Below are 21,898 nucleotides of genomic sequence, written 5' to 3' on the forward strand. Positions count from 1 at the left end.
CTGCAAGATGCCCACCACATGCCAGGAGGGGAAGCAGGAAGGGAAATTCTGGGAGTGGCTGTCCATTGCTGCAAAGGGCTTTTGTTTTCTCTGAGTTACCAGGAGTAAATGTATTGCACACCAGAGGATCAGAGCCATTTTCCCTGTAGTCTGGTGCTGTCCTCAGACCTCATTTCTAATATGGTGTGATCACGTCTAGTTGTGTCGGGAGCTGGAGAGAAACTTATGCTCCTTAGCAGATGAGGGTCTGATGGGATTCAAAGGAAACTGGCTCTCTTGGGGCTGGCCAGTTTCAGTCTCCTAAGGAAGATCCGGTGCTGGGATGGGACTGGCGCGCAGTGTGGTTAAAGGAAGAATTTTCTGCACTGCTGTCATCTCCCCCACTCTGACCTACAGATCCTCTTGATGTGAGGAAGTTGGTGAGAATCTTGGTTCTGTGAATTTGCTCTCTGTATTGTTGAACAGGAAACGAGGGAGTGAGCAGAAGGCAAGTTGAGACCAGCTTTAGTCACCAACGCGCGCAGCCAGAAACAGGTTCCCTGCGTCGCTCCTGCCACGGCAGGCATAGGGTGGCTGCAAGCTGCTCTCAAGCAGTCGGCAAAGCTGGCACCAGCGTGCCACGGAAATGCAGAAAATGGAAACTGGTGCGACGTAGCTGGAGAGGAGCTAGCAAGATGTGAGCCTGCAGGTAAATGCACCAGGCATTTCTGAGTGGGGCTGAGTGATGAACAACCGGGTTGCTGGATGACTCTCGGAAAGTTCCTGGGGTGGGAAGCTCTTTTCCAGAGCCTTGATTTCCCTCACACTCTTGAAAGAGAATCCAAAGTCAGGAAGGGAATGTAAGGCAGCTGGGGGGGATCACTAGCTGTCGGTGGAGTTGAGACCATAGGCGTGTGTGCTTGTCTCAGCTGGAGTTCCTCTCAGACCTGGCCATCGGTTTCTCATTCGCCCTGCAGCTCCCATGAAAGAGTTTGACACACAGGAGCCAAATGAAGTCTGATGGTTTTCCAGGTCAGTGGTCATAAGCCACTGTATAATTACAGAATTGCAGAGCGGCTAATGCTAAACGTTTCACCGCAGTGAGCAGGTCAGATGGCTTCATGGATAATAGTCTGACTTTACAATGGGGCATGCGCTTGAGTCTATTCAGTGCTACCATGTTCAGGCGTATTTAATCTTGGGCTGTACCTGGAGCTGAGACACGCAAGTGAATGGCAGGTGCTGTAGCAAATTGGTTTGGAGGCTGCTGCGGGCTCTGGATTTGATCCTAGGATTTTTAAAGGGTTGATGCTTGTGCTCAGCTCCCCAGCCATCAGGGCAATTGTTGAGAGGCCTCCGTGCCGGGCTGGCCTGGGGGCTTCACGTCCGGCACCAGGAGAGGGGGTTTCCAAGGCTCCAGGGGTGGGGCTGACATGGCCCCGCCTTGAGTCACTTCTGAAAGTCCCATTCCCTGCTTTGGGGAAGGGCTTTTCGAAGGATGCAGTGAGCCCAGCCTCCCGGGCAGTGTCTCTGCAGCCAGCAGCCTGGGGGCGAGGCACAGGGAGGGGGAGAGGGGCGCAGATTTGGAGCCTGACCCTGCTTCTGCTGTGGTCCGGACAGAACTCCCTCCCACTGAGGGCAGCATGCAGGATTGTGCCTCTGAGCAGCAGGTGCTGGAGCTGAGCTCCTGTGGACAAACACAGGCTCGCTGCCGGGGAGCAGGGGCACGTTCCCCGGCCTAGCTCGCGGCGGAGCTCCGATGAGATGATCTGTGGTCCCTCCTGTCCCACTGCTTGGATCCACATTCAGCGCGGCTCCGTTAGGTCCAAGCAGCCCCATGCCTGGAGCACGCCCGGGTCACCATCTCCTGCAGTATCTGGTGAAAAAGGAGAACGCGGTGGGCGGGGGGAGCAGAGTAAAGGCAGCCCACCCTGAAGCATCGCATCTCTCTTGTGCACGTTTTATTGTTTTCCTTGTCGTAAGGAGGTGCTCGTGTGGGCCCTGCTTGCCTGTCTGCCATTCCCGGGCTCCTCAAGGCAGAGAGACAAATAGAGATGGGGCTGTCTTGGAAACCCGTCTCACAGACAGTGTGTGTCTAGCACAAACACTGCCAGGCTGGGTCAGACCTGAGGTGCCTCCCGCTCAGTGTCCTGTCTCTGGCAGTGGACAGCACCAGACACTGCAGAGGAAGGTGCAAGAACCCTGTAGTAGCAGATGGGGGGATAATCTGCCCTCACATGAGTTCTCCTGGGCTCTGATAGTCAGAGATTGCGTCCGCGTTTAAGCCAGGAGATTTAATACGTCTCCCCAAATGTTAGTTAGCGTTAACTATTCTAACTCTGCATATTCTTTTATGCAATCTCTTTTTTAATCTTGTTAAGCTTTCGGCTTGAACATCTTCCTGTGGCAGAGAGTTCCACAGTCTAATCACATGTGCATAACAGATATTTCCTTTGATAGGGTTTGAATTTTAATGGCATTTATTGTCCTCTTGCTCTCATTCTTATGAGACAGGGAAAACAGATGCTCCAATCTCCCTTCTCTGCCAGTCACTATGCACAGACTTTTATCACGTCCCCTCTTATTTGTCTCCTTTCTAACAACCCCAATGGTTTCAGTCTCTGCACAGAGACTTTTCCCAGGCGCTCGATCATTCTCTGGGTCCCTCCGGTTCTGCAGTACCCCTTGTGAGATGGGCTGACCTGTGCAGCTCACAGTGTCCGGGCTCCCCAGTGAGCCATATCAAACCATTAGGCTATTCCTTGTTTTATTCTCCATCCCACGGCTGATTCGGCCGCATTCCTTGCTGGCTTCCCTGGCAGCGGTTGAGAAGAACATGTAGCTTTATTGTGACGTGGGAGGGAGGAAATGCCGTTTTCCTGTCATGATGGCATTGCCGCAGCGCTCAGAGACCCCGGGCAGGGCCCGGGCCCCGCCGTGCAAGGTGCTGGATGAACACAGCAGGAGGCTGGGCTCTTTTCTGACCCACATTCAAAGCACTAATCACTGTGTCGGCTCCAAAAAAAACCAAGGAGTCCGGTGGCACCTTAAAGACTAACCCATTTATTTGGGCAGAAGCTTTCGTGCGTGGTAAACCACTCCTGGTGCCACCGCACTCCTTGTTGTTTTTGTGGATACAGACTAACAGGGCTCCCCCCCGATATGTATCAGCTCTGCAGCTGTTGCGGCCAGTTTGATTCATCACCTGATTTACACGGCTGCCACTTCTCCCTCCCCTCCCCAGTGATGCCAGAGGCGCATGCCGACCGTTCTGCAGCACACCAGCACCTTCTGGCACCAACCCAGCCCAGCGGGGGGGGCAGGAAAAGCCGCATTCCCCCATGCCCAGCTCCAGCTGCACCAAACAGCTGGGCCCAGCAGGGACCGAACCTGTAGGCTCTGAGTACCCCCCACACGTAGCTGTAGAAGGTGCAGGGGGGAGCGCTGGCTTAAAGCGAGGGCACGTAGGGATGCCAGCAGCTGTTCTGTGAGCACCAGCCACAACCTGAAATTGTTTTTCTCTGCGTCCCTCAGCAAACTCTCCTCCAAGCAACTGTCATGTTCCCCATTGTTGCAGTAAGTCCTGCGGGTCTGCAAATACGGGAGAATCGTGCGGTCTGTATTTGTGGAGTTCATGAGAATGCTGCCAAGCTCTGTGAGCTCCAGGCCTCTGTCAGAGATGTTGGACACCAAAAAGTGCCACACAAGTTTGTGGGATTTTAAAAAAAGCATGACAATTATGGGGTATGGATGGCATTATGGGATGGAGAAAGTTACATGCTGAGAACTTGACCCCGAGCTCCCAGAGATCCCTGGGCGAGTCATTTCGACCCTACCCCACAGTGCAAAAGTTCCCAAAAGCTATCGCACTGGACAGCGGTGCCTGGCACCCGGGGATACCTCCCTGTGGTGCACCACCCTTTGCACTGACATGAGCGCTTCTGGTCAGTACACGCAGCGTCGACTCAAGCAGCCAGGTAGGCATGCGCACGAGCAACATACAAACTTTGGCTGCTGGAGGTCGGAGGCTGGAGGCCGACATAACTTGTGTTGACCAAAGTTTGTAGCACAGACACAGCCTAATGTGGTGTCTTCATAGCCAAAGCTCATATGTCCAGGGAACTGAGGGCTCAGTCCTGTGCTCTTTGGTTCCATTGGCCCAGGGTGGGTACTGGCATCGAGCCCTTACATGAAAACAGGAAAGGCAAAGGTGGAGACAAAGCAGCTCATTTCATATCAGAGACATGCACAATTGAAACACATCATCAGCACTGCCAGCCTCAGACACTCACCTGTCATGAATCAGGCCTGCAGACGTCATGAGATTGGCTTGAAGATCATGAGTGTTTAAAAAATAATACATTTTGTGTCCTTTTTGTATTTCTTCTGGTCTCTGAGTCTTTACAGGGTTCACGGGCCGTGTTTTCAAGCTTTTCTCCACAATTATGAGGACTAAAAAGTCCTTTTTTAAAAAAGCAGAGATTTTTCCCATAATCCCAGGACTCCGGGAGATGGGGCTTTAACACCAGACACCATGATACTCAAGATAAAAGTCACAAGAGCAGGCAACCTCTGGATTTTGGGGGAGGCAGTTACAGGCAAGGGACAGAGTTAAGGGGGTTTGAGCAGCTTGTTCAGAAGTGCAGTGCTCTAAGACAGGAAGGATGATCCAATGGTCACTAGCTGGACTCATATTTAGTTTGTGATCCACTATGACCCCTAGATCCCTTTTCGCAGTACTCCTTCCTAGGCAGTCATTTCCCATTTTGTATGTGTGCAACTGATTGTTCCTTCCTAAGTGAAGTACTTTGCATTTGTTCTTCTTGAATTTCATTCTATGTACGTCAGACCATTTTTCCAGTTTGTCCAGATCATTTTGAATTTTAATCCTGTCCTCCAAAGCACTTGCAACCCGTCCCAGCTTGGTATCATCCGCAAACTTTATAAGCACATTCTCTATGCCATTATCTAAATCATTGATGAAGATATTGACCAGAACCAGATCCAGAACTGATCCCTGCAGGACCTCACTCGTTATGCCCTTCCAGCATGACTGTGAACCACTGATAACTATTCTCTGGGAATGGTTTTACAACCAGTTTTTCACCCACCTTATAGTAGCTCCATCTAAGTTTTATTTCCCTAGTTTGTTTCTGAGAAGGTCACGTGAGACAGTATCAAAAGGTAAAGTCAAGATACCACATCTACCACTTCCACCCCTATCCACAAAGCTTGTTACTCTGTCAAATAAAGCATTCAGGTTGGTTTGACACAATTTGTTCTAGACAAATCCATGGTGACTGCTATTTATCACCTTACTTTCTTCTAGATGTTTGCAAACTGATTGCTTAGTTATTTGCTCCATTATCTTTCCGGGTACAGAAGTTAAGCTGATTGGTCTGTAATTCCCTGGGTTGTCCTTATTTCCCATTTTATAGATTGGCACTATATTTGCCCTTTTCCAGTCCACTGGAATCTCTCCCATCTTCCATGATTTTGTGAAGATAACTGCTAATGGCTCAGATATCTCCTCAGTCAGCTACTTGAGTATTCTGGGATGCATTCCATCAGGCCCTGGTGATTTGAAGACATCTAACTTATCTAAGTAATTTTTAACTTGTTCTTTCTCTATTTTAGCCTCTGATCCTACCTCCTTTTCACTGGCATTCACTATGTTAGACGTCCGATCGCTACTAATCTTTTTGGTGAAAACCAAAACAAAAAAGACATTTAGCACTTCTGCCATTTCCACGTTTTCTGTTGTTGTTTTCCCCCCTCATTGAGTAATGGACCTACCCTGTCCTTTGTCTTCTTCTTGCTTCTAATGTATTTGTAGAATGTTTTCTTGTTACCCTTTATGTCTCTAGTTAGTTTAATCTCTAAAGTTTAGGTCCTGGATGATTGGAAAAAGGCAAATATAGTACCCATATTTAAAAAAGGGAAGAAGGAGAACCTGGGGAACAACAGACCAGTCAGCCTCACTTCAGTCCCTGGCAAAATCGTGGAGCAGGTCCTCAAGGAATCCATTTTTAAGAACTTGGAGAGAGGAAGGTGATCAGGAACTGTCAACATGGATTCACCAAGGGCAAGTCATGCCTGACCAACCTGATTGCCTTCTATGATGAGATAACTGGCTCTGTGGATATGGGGAAAGCAGTGGATGTATTGTATCTTGACTTCAGCAAAGCTTTTGATACGGTCTCCTACAGTATTCTTGCCATCAAGTTAAAAAAGTATGGATTGGATGAATGGACTATAAGGTGGATAGAAAGCTGGCTCAATTATTGGGTTCAACGGGTAGTGATCAACGGCTCGATGTCTAGTTGGCAGCCGGTATCAAGTGGAGTGCCCCAGGGGTCGGTCCTGAGGCGAGTTTTGTTCAACATCTTTATTAAGGATCTGGATGATGGGATGGATTGCACCCTCAGCAAGTTTGCAGATGACATTAAGCTGGGGGGGGGGGGAGAGATAGATATGCTGGAGGATAGGGATAGGGTCTAGAGTGACCTAGACAAATTGGAGGGTTGGGCCAAAAGAAATCTGATGAGGTTCAACCAGGACAAGTGCAGAGTCCTGCACTTAGGATGGAAGAATCCCATGCACCACTACAGGGTGGGGACTAACTGGCTAAGCAGCAGTTCTGCAGAAAAGGACCTGGGGATTACAGTGGATGAGAAGCTGGATATGAGTCAGCAGTGTGCCCTTGTTGCCAAGGAGGCCAACGGCATATTGGGCTGTATTAGTAGGAGCATTGCCAGCAGATCAAGGGAAGTGATTTTTCCCCTCTATTCAGCACTGGTGAGGCCACCTGGAGTAGTGTGTCCAGTTTTGGTTCCCCCGCTACAGAAAGGATGTGGACAAATTGGAGAAAGTCCAGCGGAGGGCAATGAAAATGGTTAGGGGGCTGGGGCACATGATTTACAAGGAGAAGCTAAGGGAACTGGGGTTATTTAGTCTGCAGAAGAGAAGAGTGAGGGGGAAGTTGATAGCAGCCTTCAACTACCTGAAGGGGGGGAGGTTCAAAAGATGATGGAGCTAGGCTGTTCTCAGTGGTGGCAGATGACAGAACAAGGAGTAATGGTCTCAAGTTGTAGCGGGCGTCGTCTAGGTTGGATATTAGGAAACACTATTTCACTAGGAGGCTGGTGAAGCACTGGAATGGATTACCTAGGGAGGTGGTGAAATCTCCATCCTTAGAGGTTTTTAAGGCCCGGCTTGACAAAGCCCTGGCTGGGATGATTTAGTTGGGGATTGCTCCTGCTTTGAGCAGGGGATTGGACTAGATGACCTTCTGAGGTCTCTTCAAACCCTAATATTCTATGATTCTATGATTTTTGTGCCTTGGCTTTTCTAATATTGTCCCTACATACTTATGTTGTTTTTTTATATTCATCCTTTGTAATTTGACCTAATTTCCACTTTTTGTAACTCTTTTGTTTGTTTGTTTTTGGTTTTGAGTTTCTGATCATGGAATCATAGAAGATCTCCTGGTGAAGCCAGGGTGATCTCTGGCCATACTTCCTGTCTTTCCTACACAGTGGGATAGTTTGCTTTTGTACCTTTAATAAATGTCCCTTTGAAAAACTTCCAAATCTCTTGAACTGTTTTCTCCCTTAGACTTGCTTCCCATGGGATCTTACCTACCGACTCCCTGAGTTTGCTAACATCTGCCTTCTTGAAATCCATTGTCTTGATTGTGCTGTTTTTCCTCCTACCATTCCTTAGAATCATGAACTCTGATCACTTTCACCCAAGCTGCCTTCCACTTTCAAATTCTCAGCCAGTTCCTCCCTATTTATCAAAAATAAAATCTAGACCAGCCTCTCCCCTAGTAGCTGTCTCCACCTTCTGAAATAAAAAATTGTCTCCAATACATTTCAATAACTTGTTGGATAATCTGTGCCCTGCTGGGTTATTTTCCCAGCAGATGTCTGGGTGGTTGAAGTCCCCCATCACCACCAAGTCCTGGGCTTTGGATGATTTTGTTAGTTGTTTAAAAAAAGCCTCATTCACCTCTTCTCCCTGGTTGGATGGTCTGTTGTAGACTCCCAAGCATGGCATCACCCTTGTTTTTTATCCCCTTTTGTCCTTACCCAGAGACTTTCAACCAGTGTCTCCCCTATTTCTAAGTGTTTACATCTTTGATAAATAAGGCAACACCTCCTCCCTTTTCCCCTGCATGTCCTTCCGGAGCAAGCTGTACCTTTCTATACTAATATTCCAGTCATGCATATTATCCCAGCAAGTCTGTGATGCCAACTATGTCATAGTTGTGTTTATTAACTAGCATTTCTAATATACTGTGACGGGGCTCACTCACTACATTGGCTGCCCTGTCTCATGCCGTCTCTGGGTACAAAGGAGGGCAGTTGCCAAGGGGAGGGCCCGGATCTGGCACATACAGAGCATCCCAAGGAGGGGCCTGCGGGGGTGGCTTGCCAAGCACCCGGAGCTTGGGGGAGACACAGCAGCCACACACACAGTTTATAGGGAACAACTCGCAGGGGCAGAAACATAGATCAGGTTTCAGAGTAACAGCCCTGTTAGTCTGTATTCGCAAAAAGAAAAGGAGTACTTGTGGCACCTTAGAGACGAACCAATTTATTTGAGCATGAGCTTTCGTGAGCTACAGCTCACTTCATCAGATGCATATCGTGGAAACTGCAGCAGACTTTATATACACACAGAGAATATGAAACAATACCTCCTCCCACCCCACTGTCCTGCTGGTAATAGCTTATCTAAAGTGATCATCAGGTGGGCCATTTCCAGCACAAATCCAGGTTTTCTCACCCTCCACCCCCCCACACAAATTCACTCTCCTGCTGGTGATAGCCCATCCAAAGTGACAACTCTTTACACAATGTGCATGACAATCAAGTTGGGCTATTTCCTGCACAAATCCAGGTTTTCTCACACACACCCCCACCCCCATACACACACAAACTCACTCTCCTGCTGGTAATAGCTCATCCAAACTGACCACTCTCCAAGTTTAAATCCAAGTTAAACCAGAACATCTGGGGGGGGGGGGGTAGGAAAAAACAAGAGGAAATAGGCTACCTTGCATAATGACTTAGCCACTCCCAGTCTCTATTCAAGCCTAAGTTAATTGTATCCAATTTGCAAATGAATTCCAATTCAGCAGTTTCTCGCTGGAGTCTGGATTTGAAGTTTTTTTGTTTTAAGATAGCGACCTTCATGTCTGTGATTGCGTGACCAGAGAGATTGAAGTGTTCTCTGACTGGTTTATGAATGTTATAATTCTTGACATCTGATTTGTGTCCATTTATTCTTTTACGTAGAGACTGTCCAGTTTGACCAATGTACATGGCAGAGGGGCATTGCTGGCACATGATGGCATATATCACATTGGTGGATGTGCAGGTATACGACCCTCTGATAGTGTGGCTGATGTTATTAGGCCCTGTGATGGTGTCCCCTGAATAGATATGTGGGCACAATTGGCAACGGGCTTTGTTGCAAGGATAAGTTCCTGGGTTAGTGGTTCTGTTGTGTGGTATGTGGTTGTTGGTGAGTATTTGCTTCAGGTTGCGGGGCTGTCTGTAGGCAAGGACTGGCCTGTCTCCCAAGATTTGTGAGAGTGTTGGGTCATCCTTCAGGATAGGTTGTAGATCCTTAATAATGCGTTGGAGGGGTTTTAGTTGGGGGCTGAAGGTGACAGCTAGTGGCGTTCTGTTATTTTCTTTGTTAGGCCAGCAGGACAGTGGGGTGGGAGGAGGTATTGGTTCATATTCTCTGTGTATATATAAAGTCTGCTGCAGTTTCCACGATATGCATCTGATGAAGTGAGCTGTAGCTCACGAAAGCTTATGCTCTAATAAATTGGTTAAACATAGATCAGTCCCCACAATATTTCCGCTAGCCCCCTGCCCCCTCTCTTCCTGGTCCACCACTCCTGGGCGGGTGCTAGTAACAGCCCCTTTAGTTATGATTGCCTGATACTTCTCATTCTAAGACCCTGGTTTGGGTTGCTTATAACTTTGCCAAAATTCAGCCATTCACGCTGAAATCTTCCAGGCTGGGTCTCAGTCTCAGGCTGAATTGTTTTGGAAAGTTTCACTCATTTCCAAAAATGAGATTAAAGGGTAAAAATATGTTGTTTGGCCTATGTTCCAAAAAGTCTTATAACATTTCACTGAGAAGCTCGAGTGCCCCCGTTCTGTGGTGCCAGAGTATATTCTAAATAATGCATATTTGGGAGCGGTTCTGCAGGTTACACACTGTGCAGCTGCTCCAGAGAGAGCTGGGCAGTGAATCATGGGTCTGGTTCAGCAATGCACACGTACAGCAGCTGTAGGAGGTCATGCTGTATAGAATCATAGACTTTAAGGTCAGAAGGGACCATTATGATCGTCTAGTCTGACCTCCTGCACAATGCAGGCCACAGAATCTCACCCACCCACTCCTGCGAAAAACCTCTCACCTATGTCTGAGCTTTTGAAGTCCTCAAATTGTGGTTTAAAGACTTCAAGGTGCAGTCCAGCAAGTGACTCGTGCCCCACGCTGCAGAGGAAGGCGAAAAACCCCCAGGGCCTCTGCCAATCTGCCCTGGAGGAAAATTCCTTCCCTACCCCAAATATGGCGATCAGCTAAACCCTGAGCATGTGGGCAAGACTCACCAGCCAGACACCCAGGAAAGAATTCTCTATAGTAACTCAGATCCCATCCCATCACAGGCCATTGGGCATATCTACCTCTTTTATTGGTCCACTGCAGCCAATGGCACGATGACAGATTACACCCGCTGCAGATCTGTCTCAGAACCTCAAAGGGCAACTCAGCTGGACTCGCCGGCTTTTATTACCCAAACTCTGAGGCTGGGCCCAAGTTTGCAAACCCCACTGGGGTCACTCTGAAAGCTTTGCACTGCTCCCCAGAGTCCAAAGGGACTGAGGAGGTGATGCGCAGTCTGCCATCCAGGCTAGATTTGGAGAAGCTGGTGGTTAAGTCTGAGCTGCGTGTGTGGGGATGGATTAGGACACTCAGCTCAAGTTAGATGGTGCTCTTCTAGATCGCTGTCCTTATGACAGTTTGGCCCCAGCTGCCCTGAGTACCAGCAAACAGGCCCTTTCTGGGACAGGCTCTGGCTGACTCAGCTCTGAAAGCCCCACCGGAAATTCAAAGGTGAGCTGAAGTTCCACTTTTCACCCAGCTCTGCTGAAAATATGTCCCCCGTCCCTGGTGAGCATCTGATACTGGTGCACCAGGGCTCTGTGCTTCCCTAGGAACAACAGGCAAGTCAGTGGAGCAAGCTCAGCAGCTGGCTCAGGAGGTAGCCAGATGTGATGGAACAGGTCTGCGCAGCAAAGTGGTCCAGCTCAGCCCACGGCCTCAACTCGACTCCTGGTGACTCAGATAGGAATTGGCATGGGCCTCAGGAGCTTAGTAGAGCAGTGGGTGGTCCAGAGGTCAGGGCATTAGGCTGGACCTGAGAGAGCTGGGTTCACTTCCCTCTTGTGGACCATTGTGATCATCCAGTATGACCTCCTGGATAACCCAGGCCAGAGACCTGCCCCACAATCATGCCTAGAGCAGAGCTGACAGAGAAACAGCCAGTGATGGAGAATCCACCATGCCCCTCAGTGAATTGCTCCTACATAGGCGGAGTTTGGGGGGGGGACGTTTGCTCCCCCCCCACCCCAACTGCAAGCCTCAGGCAGGCAGCCTGAGAGTGCAATGTCATGAGTTCTGCAGAGGAGACAGGAGACTTCTCCCAACTTGGGCCCCTGAGGCAGGGAATCAGAATTTTGTTTATAAACAGAGTGATTAACAGGTGATTAAGATAAGAAAGGGCCTTTAGGATAAAAAGAAAAGGAGTACTTGTGGCACCTTAGAGACTAACCAATTTATTTGAGCATAAGCTTTCGTGAGCTACAGCTCACTTCATCGGATGCATCATCGGATGCATCGGATTCCCCAGTAACCAGTATTAGTTTGGTGGTGGTAGCGGCCAGTCCAAGGACAACGGGTGGAATATTTTGTACCTTGGGGAAGTTTTGACCTAAGCTGGTAAAGATAAGCTTAGGAGGTTTTTCATGCAGGTCCCCACATCTGTACCCTAGAGTTCAGAGTGGGGGAGGAACCTTGACATCGGAGCTGTAGCTCACGAAAGCTCATGCTCAAATAAATTGGTTAGTCTCTAAGGTGCCACAAGTCCTCCTTTTCTTTTTGCGAATACAGACTAACACGGCTGCTACTCTGAAACCGGCCTTTAGGATGTTTCCTACAGTTAAATGATCTGTTCTAAGCCTGGTGAACTGCAAAAAGTAAGTAGCCTAAATGATAGAAAGTAATTGTAGATTTTTCTATTATTGTTGCAATTGTTGGATTCAAGCGGTGGTAACCAAGGCCTTGTCCACATGGGCACTTTACAGCACTGCAACTTTCTCACTCGGGTGTGAAAAAACGCCCCCCTGCGTGCTGCAAGTTTCAGCGCTGTCAGGCACCAGGGTCGACAGTGCACCGGCGCCGGGAGCTGCGCCCCTCGTGGAGGTGGGTTTTTTACAGCGCTGGGACAGCTTTAACGTTGCTAACGAAGACATACCTAAGTTAGTACTATCTTCTTTGAGAAGAGAACTGATTTTTTAGACAAAGGAAATGCAGTAGATCTAATCTCCCTGGATGTCAGGAAGGCATTTGATACATATTTTAACATGAGAAATTATTGGTTACATTGGAGAAGATGCGGATTAATATGAGAACTGAAAGATGGATAACGAAGTGGTTAAAGGGGAGACAACAATGGGTCACACTGAAAGGTGAACTGTCAGGCTGGAGGGAGGTTCCTCAGGGTCAGTCTTGGAACCAACCTTATTTAACATTTTTATTACTGACCTTGGCACAAAAAGTGGGAGTGTTCTAATAAAATTTGCAGATGACACAATGTTGGGAGGTATTGCCAATATGGAGGAGGACCGGAATATCATACAAGAAAATCTGGATGGCATTGTAAACTGGAGTAATAGAAATGGGATGATATTTAACAGTGCAAAGTGCAAAGTCATGCATTTAGGGACTAACAATAAGAATTTTTGCTATAAGCTGGGGACTCATTAGTTGGAAACGACAGAGGAGGAGAAAGACCTGGGTGTCTTGGTTGATCCCAGAATGACTATGAGTCGTCAATGTGATGCGGCCGTGAAAAGGCTAATGCAGTCCTTGGGTGCATCAGGCGAGGTATTTTCAGTAGAGATAAGGAGGCGTTAGTACCATTATGCACGGCACTGGTGAGACCTCATCTGGAACACTGCGTGCAGTTCTGGTCTCCCATGTTTAAGAAAGATGAATTCACACTGGAACAGGTGAAGAGAAGGGCTACAAGAATGATCTAAGGAATGGAAAACCTACCTTATCCGATGAAGTGAGCTGTAGCTCACGAAAGCTTATGCTCTAATAAATTTGTTAGTCTCTAAGGTGCCACAAGTCCTCCTGTTCTTTCTACCTTATGAGAGGAGACTCAAAGAGCTTGGCTTGGTTAGCCTAACCAAACGAAGGCTGAGGGGAGATCGGATCACTCTCTATAAATACATCAGAGGGATAAATATCAGGAAGTATATATATAAGAAACAGTGGAGTTCAGTTAAGTGTCAATGTGGACACAAGAACAAATGGCTATAAACTGGTTTAGGCTTGAAACTAGGCGAAGGTTTCTAACCATCAGAGGAGTGAAGTTCTGGAGCAGCCTCCCAAGGGGAGCAGTGGGGGCAAAAACCCTAACTGGCTTCAAGACTGAGCTTGATAAGTTTATGGAGGGATGTTATCACAGGACTGCCTACAATGGCATGTGGCCCATCGGTGACAGCCAGTAGCAAAAATCCCCAATGGCTGGAGATGGGACACTAGATGGGGAAGGCTCTGAGTTACTGCAGCGCCCTCCCCAGGCACGGCCCCGTTGGCTTGACTGGAGCCTGCCCCCCAAATATAAAAGTCCAACTACACCTATGCTGGTTAATTCCTCTCCCTGTTAACAGGTGATGGTTGGGTTCAGCTGAAATCAGGTCTTTTGGAGTAAAGAGAGTGACTGGAAAGAGACTGCATCAGTGAGCAGGGGGAAGCAGGCTCTGACAGGGCTAGCGGGTTGTAAACTTGTTCCCTGCTTCGTGTCTTTCAGGCGGAGGAAACAGGAACCGTTCACAGGAAGTAGCTCCAAGGTGCAGGGATTCCTCAGCCAGACATGGAACCAGCCGGCGCTCTGGAGGATGTGTGCGTCCTAGTGGAGTACGAGTTTGAGTACGTGGCTAAGGACGGGACGCTCATTTCCATAAAGCCCAATGAGCGGTACGTCCTGTTGAGAAGAACAAATGATCACTGGTGGCATGTTAAAAAAAGCAAGGACGCCCGGCCGTTCTACATCCCGGCAAAGTACGTGAAGGAGCTGCCCCCAGTCAGCCGGCCAACCAGTGTGTTTGAGCTTCCTCCAGAGACCCCTGGAGAGCTGGTCTCCAGGGATGCCATGGAGACAACTGTCCTACAGCCAGCCAGGGCTGGCCAGGACCAGCCTTTGGCATACGAGTACAAATTCCTGAGCACTGCTCAGCAGGAAGAGCAGCACAAAGTGGATGCCAATGAACGCGACACTGACTTGGGGGCTAGGTCCCTGTGCTCAGGGTCTGGAACTTTGGGGCCCGCTTGCAAAGACGCCAGCTTCAAAGGCGAGACCCTGACTCGAGCTGTAGGAGAGGGGAAAGACTCCCCTCCGGTGCTGAGCTCATTTCACAACCCTCACTGTGCAAAGAGGAGCAGTCACTCTCCGGCGCTGCACATCACCCCCATCGAGCACATGCGCCCGACGCAGTCCCTGGAGGACCTGGCCAGGGTCACCCCCAACCCCCGACTTAGTGTTGGGCACACGGGGTCACGCAGGGCGGGGACTGCAGTGGGCTCTTTGCTTTCCCTGCAGCCTCTCAGCAAGAGCCAATCTGAGGACATTTATGAATCCATCAAGGACCTGGAGAGACAGGAGAAGGCAGGTCCGTGGGCAGAGTCCAGCCGACCAGCTCAGGTGAGTAGCACAGCTTCCTTCTGGGCCACAAAGCGGAACTTGTGGGTCCCTGGGCTGACTCAGCCACCTTGGGCAAGTCCCCCCCACCCCCACCCCAGCGTTCCCTCATTGCCAGGGGGGGGGGGGGCAAGGAATATGCTGCTAATTTCAGGACTATTACACATCTGGAGCGCCTCAGAGAAAAGGCGCCGATGACGAGCAAAGTGCTGCCGGGATCACACCTGATTTGTGCTCCCCTTTGTGGTGCTTCTGCAGGGTGATGAGGAGACCCTTGGAAGGGCTGGTCTGGGGGTTTTTAGGGGCTTTTCTGGCCTTTCTTTATTTTTTTCAGCCCTGTGTCTGTCTGGTCTGTTCAAGGCCCAGTCCTGTAGCTTGTCCTAGGCAATCGGCTTCCTAGCTCCACGCAGCGCCCCAGCTGGCAAGGCTGAATAGCTGAGCTGGAAGGACACCAGCTCAACTTGTTCTGCCTGCAGAGCTTGTACCGGGGGGCAGAATATCCTAGTATTTCCCTTTAACATCTCCAAGGAGTGCTCTGCCATTGCGGGGCGTGACCCAGGCCAGCAAGGGGCTACGGCAGCCCTGCCCTGCAACCTGGGGCGCCTGACAGAGCTTCGCTGCCATAGCTCCCACCCGGGCCGCTCACAAACAGCCAAACAGCGTGCGGGTCACACCCCAAGTGTGTGTCTGTAGCCACAGCCCTGGTCCAGCAGCTCCGGCCTCAGCAGACTGTCAGCAAACACCAGCCACAGTCTCCTTTGGTTACTACTCGCAGGGTGACCCCAACACGCTCCCAGTCCTGAATCCCCCCCGTCCCCCACAAGTGTTTTCTGCACTGGCCAGCCCTCTCCTGGGTAGTCCAGATACCCTAGGTCTGTTGCGCCTCTAAGGAGATCAGTGCACTGGTCTGCCGCCCGAAACGGAGTTACCCCCACAATTCCCATCACTGGCTTCGTGTTAATTAAAGACTAAAACAAGTTATGTGACTTACACAGAGAGAGACTTGAAGTGAGTGCAGGTCAGAAATAGTCACAAGAAAAACAAAGATAAACCGCTTCTGAAACTGAGCAAACTCGGCCTGGTTCAAGGTGAAGTCCCTTGCCGCGTGTGTCTCGTAGCGCTGCTGACCCAGCTCTCAGGCCAAGATCTGCTCCCAGAGGCCACGGCTGCTTGTTGTGTTGGCTGAGGTGAAAAGAGAGAGATGGGTGGGCTGCAGCTGCCCCTCACTTTTACAGTCACCCTGGGACATGGCTTTTCCCGAGAGTGACCCCTGGATAAAGTTCTTTGCAGCTGAGAGCAAGGAGGCATGGAGCTGGGGGGCGAGAGGGTCCAGGCTGCTGCTTGCTAAGATGCAGAGCTGGTGTCCCTGCCCCTCTCCTTGCCAAAGAACGGCCACTTGGCAGGTGATGGCCCATCAGCTCTGATGGCACCTAGCTAGAGGCGTCAGCTTGTGCTTTGTCTTTGAGAAACAGGTTCACCCCCTCCCCGGACTCGTCTGGCAAACACCCCTCAGTCCTGATTTCGTCCGAACTTAGCATGTAATGTTGCTGCACACGTTGCACCATGGTGTTACTGGCCAGCGAGTTCTTAATCTTCAAACGATGCCTCCCAACAGTGGCGTAGCTAGGAGTGGAAATGGGGGTGGATGGGCAATGACAGACTGTGCTAACTCACTTTTTCCCCCGATGCCCTCTTCCTAGCCCAGGTGCCCCAGACAGGGCTTCACCTGCCGAGCTGGGCAGGTGCATGGGGCGGCTCAGACAATGGCAGGGCAGAGTGGCTGGAGCGTAGCTTTCTGCTGGGCAGGCGCAGAGCTCCGTCCTGGCTTTCTGGTGCCCGAGTGATGCTCCGGGCCACTGTGGCAGCACCATGCCCCTGCTCAGATTTGGGTGGGCCTGGGTGCTAAGTGGGTGGGCTGCAGACCACCCAGGCCCACCCGTGGCTACGCCCCTGCCTCACTAGGTGTGTTTTGTACAAAGATCATCACAACAGTGTAGAGCAGTGGTCCACAAACTTTTTACCTCGCGCCCCCCCCCGACCCCTGTCTGTGCCCTCCCACCCCCCAGAGCCAGGGCTGCGGCTCCAGGAGGAGGGGACGCAGACGGGTAAGGGGGCTGAGCCTGGTGCCACAGATGGGGGCAGGCATGGAGCCCTGGGCACAGGGCCAGCAGCCAGGGTTGGGAGCAAAGCCCTGAGCGCGTGGCCAGCAACAAAGCCTCGGGTGTGGGGCTGGCAGCCAGGACCCCAGGTGCAGGGCAGGAGCAGACCTAGGTGGTGCTCCTTCGCTGCCCCCCATGGGGGCTGGCCCGGGCCCCAGTCACACCCCCCTGAATGGTCCTCCTAGGACAGCTCCTCAGCCTGGGACATTCCCAGAGGTTGCTCTAATCTCACAGTCCCAAAACCAAGCAAAGTTGGATAGAAAATAACTTGTTTCAGAGTAGCAGCCGTGTCAGTCTGTATTCGCAAAATGAAAAGGAGGACTTGTGGCACCTTAGAGACTAACCAATTTATTTGAGCATGAGCTTTCGTGAGCTACAGCTCACTTCATCGGATATATACTGTGGAAAATACAGAAGATGTTTGTTTTTATACATACAAATCATGAAAAAATGGGTGTTTATCACTACAAAAGGTTTTCTCTCCCCCCACTCCACTCTCCTGCTGGTAATAGCTTATGTAAAGTGATCACTCTCCTTACAATGACAGGTTTCAGAGTAACAGCCGTGTTAGTCTGTATTCGCAAAAAGAACAGGAGGACTTGTGGCACCTTAGAGACTAACCAATTTATTTGAGCATGAGCTTTCCTGAGCTACATCCGATGCATCCGATGAAGTGAGCTGTAGCTCACGAAAGCTCATGCTCAAATAAATTGGTTAGTCTCTAAGGTGCCACAAGTCCTCCTTTTCTTTCTCCTTACAATGTGTATGATAATCAAGCTGGGCCATTTCCAGCACAAATCCAGGGTTTAACAAGAATGTCGGGGGGGGGGGGAATTAGGAAAACAAGGGGAAATAGGTTACCTTGCATAATGACTTAGCCACTCCCAGTCTCTATTCAAGCCTAAGTTAATTGTATCCAATTTGCAAATGAATTCCAATTCAGCAGTCTCTCCCTGGAGTCTGGATTTGAAGTTTTTTGTTGTAATATCGCAACTTTCATGTCTGTGATCGCGTGACCAGAGAGATTGAAGTGTTCTCCGACTGGTTTATGAATGTTATAATTCTTGACGTCTGATTTGTGTCCATTTATTCTTTTACGTAGAGACTGTCCAGTTTGACCAATGTACATGGCAGAGGGGCATTGCTAGAGAGATTGAAGTGTGGTCAAACTGGACAGTCTCTACGTAAAAGAATAAATGGACACAAATCAGACGTCAAGAATTATAACTTTCAAACACCAGTCGGAGAACACTTCAATCTCTCTGGTCACGCGATTACAGACATGAAAGTTGCGATATTACAACAAAAAAACTTCAAATCCAGACTCCAGGGAGAGACTGCTGAATTGGAATTCATTTGCAAATTGGATACAATTAACTTAGGCTTGAATAGAGACTGGGAGTGGCTAAGTCATTATGCAAGGTAACCTATTTCCCCTTGTTTTTTCCTACCCCCCCCCCCTCCAGACGTTCTTGTTAAACCCTAGATTTGTGCTGGAAATGGCCCACCTTGATTATCATACACATTGTAAGGAGAGTGGTCACTTTACATAAGCTATTACCAGCAGGAGAGTGGGGTGGGGGGAGAGAAAACCTTTTGTAGTGATAAACACCCATTTTTTCATGCTTTGTGTGTATAAAAAGATCTTGTGTACTTTCCACAGTATACATCCGATGAAGTGAGCTGTAGCTCACGAAAGCTTATGCTCAAATAAATTGGTTAGTCTCTCAGGTGCCACAAGTCCTCCTTTTCTTTTTAGAAAATAACTTGAGTTCGGAGTCTTCCTACCCCTTTCACAGCAGCATTTCTACTGCCGGCGCCTCACATGCACTAATGCTGAGTGACTGTTGTGGGGAAACCTGAATTTCAGGCCATGCCTGCCTTTCCAGCGCTGGAATTCTCTGACAACTGTGCTGTGGCATTAATGCTTGGGCTTTTGCATTATTGTTTGGGAAGTTAGAGACAGCCCTGATCGGCTGTGACCTTTGGACACGTCACTTCCTTGCCCTGTGGCTCAGTTTCCCCATCGGTAAAGGGAGGTTAATGATACTTTCTGGTGCCTTTGCAAAGTGCTTGGTGATCTCTGGGTGGAAGCCTGGTGTCAGAGCTAGAACCCTCATGCTGCCTTGTTTAGTTATCAAATTCTCTCCGCCTGTCTGTGCTCACAGAGCGGCAAGGGACCAGCAGGGGCCGCTGTGACTCTGAGCGTTCTCCAGTGGGGTCCCTTGGGTTACGCTCCCCTTCTCCTGCCCCGGGAGCCTGGCTGCCTTTTCAGCTGCAGCTTGTGGCTCATCAAATCAGCAAACACGTTCAATTCCAGAAACTGCTGCAGCTCGCGGGGCAGTTTGAAGCTGCCGTATTTTCTTCTCCAGACTCTTGCTCTCCTCTTAGTTCTTGAGGAAGTGGCTAGTAGCAGCTCCCAGGTCAGCTTTAGAAACTATCCCTGCAGCATTTCTCATGCCAGGCATTCAGAGAGCGACAGCCAGGCGCCAAGCCACGGGCGAGGGCCGTGAAAGCTGTCCAGTTTGGGTTCCGTTCCTTTGTCTCCCATTTTCTGAGCTCACAAGCGGCTCAGTGTCCCACTTTTCCCGATCAGGCTAAGAGCTAGGTGCTCACTGTCTGTCTAATGCTGAGATTCTGCAGAATCATCAGGCTCCAGGAGCTGGTGATTTAGTAAAAAATACTAAATATTGTGAGACTGATAAAATCACCAGCAGTGGGGGGACACTGGAGAACTAGGGTGACCACCTTTTCAAAAGGCAAAGTGGAACACATGCAGGAGCCTGCCCCACTCAGTGGCCACCCCACCCTGCTCCTCCTCTTCCCCCTGAGGCCCTGCCCCCCGGCCAGGGCAAAAACCGGCACTGGGCCATGGTAAGAGCCGCCCAGGGAGCCCGGGCTGCTATGGGGAACCCCAGATGCTTGGTGGCACAGACACCGACTCCATCAGCCACCTGCCGATCAGCTGTTCAGCAGCCCCTGCCGATCAGCTGTTCGGCAGTGGGTGGGAGGGGGCGGAGCAGGAGCAGGAAGAGGTGGAGCGAGGGGACGGGAAGAGGTGGAGCGGGGGTGGGGCGCTGGAGGGAGGGGGCGGAGCAGGGGCGGGAAGAGGTGGAGCCAGGGCAGAGTGCTCTTGGGGAGGGGGCGGAGTGGGAAGAGAGTCGGGGTGATGATGGGGCTTCGGGGGAAGGGGCAGAGAGGGGGCAGGGTGGGGGGTGTGGAGCACTCACCCAGAAAAATGGAAGTTGGCACCTGTGGGTGGAGGGTCTGGGCTCCCCACAGCGGCCCAGGCTCCGTGGGCGGCTCTTACCATGGCCCAGCTCCGGCTTTCAGCCTGGCCAGGGGAAGGGCCTCAGTGGAAGAGGAGGAGAAGGAGAAGGAGAAGGGGCAGGGCCTCGTGGTGAGGGGGCCTAAGGCCACTTAAGCCCCCAACCTGGAAGAGGCTGGTCCCACCCCGGGGCCTCGGGCAGGCACCAAGCGGCGCCCCAAGGAATCCGGGACAAATGCTCTCCTGGAATCATTCCGCCGGGGACCAGGACTTGAACTCCACAGTTTGGGAACTGTTCCACCCAATGAGGGGCAGATGGTCAGCCAGGGAGACTCCCATTTTCCAGCCAGCTCTGCCACTTCCCGTCGTAGCTACGGTGCTGTGACGCTTCCCTGATGACCCTGTGCAGTGCAGCTCTGCAGCCCCTTTGCATCAGCTAGCCTGGCGTGAAGGCTGTGGGGTGGGGGACCCCCCCGGAATGCCCCCAGCACAGAGACGCTCTAGGCCCAGGCCTGGAACCAGTGCTGGGCTCCCTCCACAACTGACCAAAGTGCAGGGGGCGTTGCAGGAACGGGCGGGGATGCCGGGGCAGGGAAGGAGCTGCACCCTCAGAGTCATGGCGGCAGCTGCCGGATAGGGGACCAGCCTCCCCTTTGTCCCAGCACCAGCCAGCGGATGGATCCAGCTCGGTTTCCAGGGGGTTGTACAGGGTAAGGACGCAGCCAGGCTTGGCTTAGGCCACAGAGTCTGCTGGGGATCGACTGGCCTATCTACTGTCAGCATAACAGTCGCTGCCCTGTCCTGGCGCTCGCCTGCCCCATCTGCTGCCAAACGCCCAATTCCCCGCCATCGCCTCCTGACGGGGAGCCAGCCAGGGCCCCACCGGCTCCCAGGGAAAGGGGGGCACCCTGCAGTGGCTGGGCGGGGGTGGCTGGGTTGTTGGACTCCACCCCCTGGGCACGCTGGCCCTCTGGGCTGCCAGCTACAGCACATCAGCTCTTGGTGCGACTTGTGCCCCTGCTTCTCTGCTCCTGCTAGAGGGCAGCCCCATAGCGACGGGAGGACCTTGCCTGGGGAACGGCTGGACTCTTAGCGTCTAAGGGCACGTCTTCCCTGGCAACAATAAAGCGCTTCCGTGGCCGCACTTTAACGTGGCTTGTGTCGCTGTGGCAGAGCACTGGGAGAGCTCTCTACAAAACCACCTCCACGAGGGGAATGGCTCCCGGCGCTGGGAGCGCGGCTCCCGGCGCTGGTGCACAGTCTATACTGACGCATTACAGCGCTTGCTGCGCTCAGCGGGTGTCTTTTTACACCCCGAGCGAGACCGTTGCAGCGTGCAGACAAGCTCTAAGGCTCGAAGGTGTTAGATCATCGTTAGAGCATCTCGTCTGACCTCCTGGAGAGCAAAGGCCTCCACCCCCTTACTCCTGTCCTTGTATTTGGCTAAAGCGGCTTCCAGAAAGGCGTCTA

General features: G+C 51.0%; 1 protein-coding gene across 1 annotated transcript in view; it reads left to right on the plus strand.

Annotated features, from left to right (window-relative positions):
- Positions 1-457: 457 nt before the first annotated feature.
- Positions 458-21,898, plus strand: part of ARHGAP27 (Rho GTPase activating protein 27) — a 74,573-nt gene continuing 53,132 nt past the window's right edge. Inside the window, exons 1-2 of the mRNA XM_084615955.1 lie at positions 458-688; positions 14,114-15,004. Coding sequence (XP_084472081.1) covers positions 14,177-15,004 — 828 coding nt within the window. The 5' untranslated portion in view covers positions 458-688; positions 14,114-14,176. The remainder of the gene's footprint in view (positions 689-14,113; positions 15,005-21,898) is intronic.

This window comes from Lepidochelys olivacea, assembly GCF_965140295.1.
Source record: "Lepidochelys olivacea isolate rLepOli2 genome assembly, chromosome: 27".
NCBI lineage: Eukaryota > Metazoa > Chordata > Testudines > Cheloniidae > Lepidochelys > Lepidochelys olivacea.